This window comes from Phaseolus vulgaris, chromosome 4 (assembly GCF_000499845.2).
Source record: "Phaseolus vulgaris cultivar G19833 chromosome 4, P. vulgaris v2.0, whole genome shotgun sequence".
NCBI lineage: Eukaryota > Viridiplantae > Streptophyta > Magnoliopsida > Fabales > Fabaceae > Phaseolus > Phaseolus vulgaris.
The window spans coordinates 10,089,117-10,097,683 of record NC_023756.2 but is presented as its reverse complement, the minus strand read 5'-3'; the positions used below and the strand labels follow the sequence as shown (position 1 = coordinate 10,097,683).

Below are 8,567 nucleotides of genomic sequence, written 5' to 3'. Positions count from 1 at the left end.
ATACATATTGATGTGTGATGGTTGAACAAATAAGAAAGGAAGATCATTCATTCATTATTTTTTAATAATCCAAGTGATATAACTTTTTGTTAAATGTATTGATACTAGTAATTTAATAAGAGATGGGGAAAATGTATAATCTTTTGGACAACATAGTGCATGAAATTGGGAAAAAGAACCAAATTATTTTGGTCTTCTTGTGCAGTTCATTGTCTTGATCTAGTTTTTATAGACATTGGAGAGCTTCCGGTATTTTACAATATCATTGACAATGCAAAAAGAATCACTACTTATATACATAGACACACGTGATTTCATAATTTGTATACAAAACCTTTTAATGGAAGGAATTAACAAAGTCAACTTTCACACAATTTACTACTTATTATTTTATATTAAATTATATTAAGAAAAAATTGCATTTATATGAATGCTTTCTTTGGAGGAATGAGCTACTAGACTACATGTTATTAAAATAAAAAAGGAATGAATTTAGTGTTAAGTGATAGTAGATTTTAAAGATCAATCGAATATTATAAAAAATGAGTAATTCCACTTGTAAAAAAGTGTTGAGAAATCTACATGATAATGTGGAATCAATCATGTGGTACATTTATCAAGTAATGAAAAAGGATAAGTTGCTAGAAATTTTCAAAAACAAACAAACATGCAAAAAAGTACGGAAAATTATTTACACTAGGCTAGATTTGCAACTACATAGGTTTCTCAATACAACAACGAATTATCTTTGTCTACTTAGAAGTTTAGCAATGCAAACATTGTGATTCAATTGTAACTTAGGTCATTTGAATCTCATGAATCACGAGACAATTGATGTTACATGTAATAAGATAAACTAATTACATCTAAAGTTTTCATATTAAGTACTATTATCTTCTTTGTTCTCATGAACTTATTTTATATTATGTTAGATGTTACAATAAAAATTTTAATCTAGAGAGTGAAATGCTTTGTTGATTTATATGAAACATTTCAAATAATAATATTCGATGTAAGAACAATAATTATAATTGATAAACATCTTGAAAAGTTAAAAGGGATACACAAAGAAACAAAGACATGAAAGTCAGAGACAAATGTAGAAGGAATAAAGAAACATGGAAGATAAAAGAAAAAATAACGAAACAAAGAAGACACAAATAAAGAGCGAAAGTGAGAGGGAAGAATTTTGAAATACAATCAAATAGCACACAAACAGAGAAGAGATAAAACCTGGAATAAAAGTCACAAATAAATTATATTAAATAGATGCACATGTAAAACCAACTAGAGTTATCAGCCTTGATATTCTATCCCTTTTTATCCTAAAAGCTATACCTTACTACTCTTCAGAAGCACCATTCACTTCTACCAGAGTTAAAACTTCCACTTCTCTTTATAAAGGAAAAATCCACTTAAGGTAGCCTCTTGAATTGCATATCATTTCTAACAAATAGGTGTAAAAGTTTCTTGTTTTTTTTTATAAAAAAAATAGTTTAATTAAACACTGTAGAGAAATATTTGCAGTGCAATCTTCCCGATGGATCCAAACCAAACGATTTTTAGTTCTTTCCAAAGAAGGGCCTAGGTTGTGCACCTACTTTCATATATATGTTAGACACCACTCAAATAACCAGAAGATTTTTTTCTCCAGGAATGAATGGAAATAGCCTTTAAGATACTTGTGAAAGGCCAACCATTAGACAATGCAATCAAAATCATTCTTAAACATAATATTTAAATAATTAAATGAAGAAACCCGGACAACAACACCATAGCACTTACAAACTCTAAAAGACATGACTACTAGCAGAATTAGATCCTTTTATGTTGTTGAACAGTATGGTCATGCAGGAGAGAGACCAACTTTTATTAAATATAATTAGCGGGTCCTATAAATATAAGGTGGGGACTGGGTCCTTAGATAAAAATCGTTTCTTTGTCTCTCCAACATGACCATAACATGTCACTCAACAACATATTCATAAAGAGTAACTTGCATCAACCAACATCTGTTCAAAACCAGCATCTGCAAACACATGACTGATCGAGATAGTAATGACAACTAAATGTCTGATAGCAAGTATTTCATTGTTCAGAAATGAAACTATAGAATTCAATAGAAAGATTTAATCTTCATTCAGGTAGCTTAAAACTGTCGGGACTTGGATACCCTGGCAATACAAGAAAATAACTATAATGCCCATAAGATGCAACAAGTCAAAAAAGAGTCTTGTTAATTCTACTTCCCTATTCTATTGGCCTTTTCACATTAATCAAAATTTTACATGTCTACTACTAGGCCTTCTTTCATCTATGAGCCACAAAAGAAAAATTGTTAAACATATAAATATAAAATAAATTATATGGAATTTGTATATTCATTCTCTTAGAACTCAATTGCAAGTTATGGGATTCTAATATGGGATTTACAAGACCTTGAGCTCTCCAACTACAATAGCTTGTTTTTGGGTGTGGTTCTCCTATGTTTCTTATCACATTCCTTCGTACAAATCAACAACTCTAAGCAGGATTAAGTGAGTTAGCCATGATATGATCTCCAGAATCAAAATTTAAGGATTGAGATTCCCAATCCATGCAAAAGCTTCAGAACCATATACAAATTTCTTACTTGAAGAACAAGCAACAATTATGTGTTTTATGAGAAGAACAAACAACAGTTGAATGTGCTGTGATGCTGCTCATTGAATAGGACTAAGAGATAAACAAGGAAAGAAAATTTTACAAACAGACTTGTGTAGAATCCTGGATCTTTTGGCACCAAATGCTTCAGCATTAATCAGAATCCTATTTTTCAGAATTGGGAATATTCATTCTATACACAGCAATATCTTCAGGAATTTGATATTATATTTTCTACAGTCTGCAGATTAGTTTAGTTTTTTATTCAGTCTCAACTTTGAGAGCAGTTTCCTTCAATGCAAGCTTTCGTTGCTTTTGAATTTGGTGGACAAATTCAGAAACTACTACATGTAACTTCACTGTAGGCTTACGATTATTAGGGATAGCATTCCCTAACCCAGCCCTTCTTAATGCACGAGCTAAACACCTCTCACCAAATTGATGATGACTTGGGCATGCAGCAGGAACCACAGATTTCAATACTGGCTTATTACAAAATGAAGGCCCTGTTGGCAAACTGAAAAAAGCCAAGAACTTCGTGAGTAAGGTTGTCTGCTCCAGATATTGGAAAGTATTGCAAATGAAAAACATGTAAGAAATAAATATGGTGTAATAATTAAATGAAGCGAGATGACCCTAATAACTTTTACTTATTTATTAAAGGAAGTGATATATATCCCAACAAAATATAAATCCAAACAAAATGAAGTCACATCTGTGTCTGCCTGATAAAGTATGTTTCTAGATTTCAAATGAAGTATAAAGTTGTAAAAAAAGGAAAGAGAAATAAAAGTTTATATTCTTCGTAGCAATTTCAACAAGTTTTAAGGAAGCAATCTTCCCCAATGGATAATGGTTAATATTTCTACACGTTCTTATTGATGAGAACTATGAATCCTGAAGATTCCTAGTCTAGATTATTTTAGAGTACAAGGAAAGAGACATAAAGATTGATTTACCAATTGTAGGTATGAAGACCAGTATCCCATACAGAGCTTGCATTCAATAGCTTAATCTAGCAAAATAAGCTAAAAAATCTAAAATTTTACAAGATCTTCCATATCGAACCTAAAATTGGTATAGTGCAACATGATTTATATAGATTCAGAGTACTGAAATGATCACTATTTAGCATGCTACCATGACATGCGCAAATAGCCAGAAATTACAAAGGTCTACATGTATGTTGGAAGTTCTGCAAATGACAATCCTATAAGTAATGTAACATGCCAATTCCTAAAGGAGATGTTGACGGGTTAAGTGCAATATGCTGAAAACTATCAAGAACTTGAATCAGACTACTCTTTCAGACAAAAGATCTGCTGGGTCTGAATCTTACAGATTAAGTGACAAAATTATCGAAACATTACAGATTTGCAAACAGGCTGAACTACTAAGTAATATGTGTTAGATTACAGTTTTCAATTTTCGGAATCCACAACTTCTATTGCATATATGTGGATTCACTTTTTTCGTTCTTTTGGCTTATAAACTCAAGAGAAATGCTTGAGGTAGCCATAAATGAATTAATGTAATAGATCAAGATTTAGAGGGAGCCTCTAAAGTGCAGAGGTTGAACACAAATTATATGCTTGTTAGTTCTCTTAAAAAATCAATTAGAAAATATATTTATCCAAAACTATATAGAAACACTGACTATTTTCTTAACTGTACAACAGTGAAAAAAAAAAGTTCGAATCTAGAATGTTGTGCAACTGCCCTACCCTCACTTCTAAGGGTGTATTTGGATTTCAATCGGAACACCCATACTAACTTTTAGTTTTCATTGAACATTGTACAATGTTTCACTTTTTTTTTTCAAATAGAGTTAAAAGAAAAATTCACCAGTCAACTCCAATTGAGTCCAACTTAACTTAATTTCCTAAGTAAAATCCAAACACACACTAAGGGCATGTTTGCTTTTCAGTTGAAACGGTCCAAACTCCAATTGAACTCAACTAAACAAGAAATGAGCTTTGAGTTCAATTGAGGTTTGGGTTGTTCTAATTACAAATAATAACATTCCATAAGTGTGTGTTTTAGGTAAAACACACATTCCAAAGCTCCCTTCAAGTGAAAACTTGTCTCATGAAGGATTGATGTTCAGCGCAGCGGAATGATGTTTCAAACACACCGTAAGGATATGTTTGCTTTTACATTCACAATGCAAACAAGACACATACTTCAGTGTGTGTTTGTTTCAGTAAATTTCACACTTCCCAATGCTCCTAAAACCCAATCCTCCGCTCGCATTGGATTGGCGTTCAACATGACCGAAGCCAAATCAAACACATATTCTGTTTCGATACTGCAAGCCAAATCAAACACAGTCACACTTTGGGTGCTTCAAAAGTTGTGTAAGCAACAAACCAAACACACTAAGCCAACCTAGTGGATACTCACTCAATGCATTAAATTGAAAATAATCAAGCTTAACAAGGCCAACAGTAAACTGATGTACAACAAAATGATCAATTTTACACAGCCAAACAACTAACTTTGAGAAACAAAATCAATTGAAAAAATTACATAGACAACCTCTTTTCTCCTTCCACTAACCTAACAGACCCTAGAACCACACTATTCAAGTAAACCATCAAACTAAGCTATACATACTCAATCGTTAAATTAGTTTCAAACATGAGTTCTACACACGAAAATTCCAAGACGAAATAAGTTCCAAATAAAAAAGGACTATTTTTTAATTATACATTTAATTTTTAATTTCACTTCACATTATTTCCAATTTCAATTCAATACCCAAAGACGTAGTTTCAATTTGAACTAATTAAATATCAGAGTAGAAAAAAGAACTCACTTCTTGGCAACTGCTCTGCATCCCTGATAAAGCTTCTGTTTGGAATCGGACAGTATATGAGCGTGACAGTATTTCGTCATAGCCATAGCCTTAGTTTTGCAGCCGCTGAAACGACACCGCACGACGTCTTCGCCGCCACCGACACCATTGACGACGCCGTTTGGATTTCCATTCTCGCTCTCGTTGTGATCCTCCTTGAAAGGGCTTTTCCCATAGGTCCAGCTGTAGTCTCTGTACTTGGACCTCAGCTCTTCCAATAGGGTCCAATAGTGGGTCCGGTAACACCGCCTCAGCTGCCTCACTCGCCGGAGCCGCCGCTGGATAACCTCCTTCCGCGTCAGAAACCGCGACTTCGCCAGCGCCGCGTCCTCGTCGGCACCGTCCACAGTCACCGGGAGCTGCGGAGAGGAGGCGGAACCCAACTCGTCCATGGATTCTAATGAGTCACCAACTCGGACCAGTTATACAAGTAACACTGGTTTTCGCAGTGGAACTTGAAGAGTTCGTTAAGGTTTTTTTTTTTTTTTTTTGTGATGGTTTTTGATTTTGAATGTTGAGAGAAACGAACAATTTTAACTTAGTCTCTGCCAGTGCCAGCTATAAATGCATTAAATTGTCATTTAAAAAATATGAAAAAACATTTATAACGTTTTTTTTTTTGACAAAGACATAAAGATATTTATTTACGTTCTTAGAAATAATTGAATATATTTTACAATCAAGTTATGAATTTATTAAAATATTATCTAATTATACGTTGTGATGAAACTTATAAATTTTATTTTTCTTTCAAATTTGTAGTTAAGGCAATTTTAACTTATTTTAATAGATAATATAAACTGAATTTAACGATTATCTACTAACTATTCAGCAGTTAAGTAAATTACATTTTCTGATTATTTATTACTAGCAAAAATCTGTATAAGTAAATTACACTTTTCTGATTATTTATTACTAGTAAAACCACATGCATGAATGATTATTTATTAGTGAAAACACGTCTAATTTTGCACATACATATTCATTTTTATTTTTTTTATTATTTATATAACTATATTTAATATTAAAAATCAAATAAATAATAATATTATTTATACTTTTATATTATTATTATAAATTTATAATAATATTTAAAAATAGGAATATATAAATTTAAAATAAATTTATAATAATATTTAAAAATATAGATACATGTAATTTTAAAAAAAAAAATACTATGTATTTTTGTAACCGCAGAGAAGAAGAATAATTTATATGTATATATATATATATATATATATAAAGACAAAGAAATACATAATTAAGATTTAGGAACGGACTGAGTATGAAAAAAGAAATAGATATGTAAGCAATTACTATTAGTCAAATATCAATTCTTCCTTGCCGTTTTACATTTCCACTATTATTCATTTTCATCATTTTTCTTTATTCTCTACTTCCATATATATATAATCATATCTTAATTATCTAATTGACTTTTTCTAATTTAATAACTTTTTTAAAATGCTTGCAAGATAATTCACATTTGAACTATTTGTTATCTTTAAATAATTAAAAAAATAAATAATTACTATGATATCTGTTCTCGAATGAGTTAGGGACCTAGAGAACGGTTGTTCCTGCTCCTATCTTTGGTCAGTCAGCCACTCTCCAAGCTCTTTGATACCCTTCAAACGCTCTGGTGCACTCCACTTCTCTCGGTCGTCCTGCTCCACAGGCGGGGATGGTACCTGCAGAAGGCATTCCTACGCTCAAGTCAGTCGGGGTGTCAGTACTTAGATGTCAAAGTACTATAGATAATGGCGTACCTTTCTCCTTGAAATGCATGCTATTTATATTACCTTAATGGGCCTTCATTGTAGGGCCAGGTTAAGGGAGTTGGTTTGCGTTTAGGGTTGCGTTAAACCGCTCTTAACCACGGATTAACCTTGCTCACTTGGTCAACCTTTGACTTGAGTGTTATGGGTCGGTCGGCCACGTGTGGCAACGTGACCGTCTTGTCATCGTTTAGGCGGCGACATGGCCCAAGCACTGGCCAACTCATTGGGTCGTCCGGTCGTACTAGTACAGTTGCCCCCCAACCTCGAGAGCTGGTACAGCTGAAGAGTCTGAAAGTTGGGTCTCAGGCGGTGGTGTAATGATGAGGGAAGTGACTGGATACGGCACCTGAGCGAGTGACGTGACATGCATTTATGAGGGGTTTTTTTGGGCGCCAAACGATGTGGGTCGTTGGATCAAGCAGATCCAACGGTTGAAATCTTGTGACGTTTGGGTTTCTGAGATATCTTCGGGCTATAAATAAGGGCTGGGAACAGTGGCCTCTTACGCGTTTTAATATTGATTGAGCTTCGATACCTGAACGAATCTGAGTGACCTTAGCCACCTTCCTCGTCCGTCAAAGGTTAGTCATGTCTACTCATTCGCATCCCACTTCTTCTTCTTCTCCCGCTCGGTCTCCTCTTCCTGAACCCCCTTCGTGTTCGTCTTCTTCATCGTCTTCTTCTTCTTCTTCCAGTTCCTCTTCCGACAGAGCAATCTCGGTCAGGGCGATTCAGGCTATCGCCCCAGCGGTGGAGGATGTGAGGGGTGATGACGCTGGCAATGCGTCGGACCGGTCTAGCTCTTCTAAGAAACTGCGCCCTCATGGGGCCCCTGCTTGGGTTGAGCCCAAGGTATGCGAGATTGCGTCTGTGTTCCATACGGACGCCTCAGTGGCTGATTTTTTGGATAAGGTTCCAGTTTTGAGGGCTTCGGCCGAGGAATCCTTGTTAGCCTTCGGTCCTTGTTCGTTTGAGGATCGCGTGTGTAAGGAACGGTCATCCATCGAACCTCCTTTCTTCTTTATGTATAGTTGCCTGTTTTCGGATTTACACGTGTCTCTTCCTTTTGACGCGTTCACAGTGGGTGTCCTTCGGACTTTCAACGTGGCCCCGAGTCAGTTACACCCCAATACGTGGGCGTCCATGCAGGCTTTTCGCATGGTGTGCCGGACGTTTGGGGTGCATCCACTTTCTACTTGTTTCTTGCATTTCTACGCCTCTCACCCTTCTGATCTGGTCAGCTGGCATTCCCTGGTCAATCGTTCGGGTAGTGTGTTGTTCAAGGC

At 34.9% G+C, this 8,567-nt stretch overlaps 1 protein-coding gene across 1 annotated transcript; it reads right to left on the bottom strand.

Annotated features, from left to right (window-relative positions):
- Positions 1-2,572: 2,572 nt before the first annotated feature.
- On the bottom strand, positions 2,573-6,040 carry LOC137837228 (uncharacterized). Its single transcript, XM_068646166.1, has 2 exons — positions 5,462-6,040; positions 2,573-3,160 (listed from the first exon to the last, which is right to left on the bottom strand). Exons 1-2 carry the CDS (start codon positions 5,890-5,892, stop codon positions 2,905-2,907), a joined length of 687 nt encoding a protein of 228 aa, XP_068502267.1. The 5' UTR covers positions 5,893-6,040; the 3' UTR covers positions 2,573-2,904.
- Positions 6,041-8,567: the final 2,527 nt, after the last annotated feature.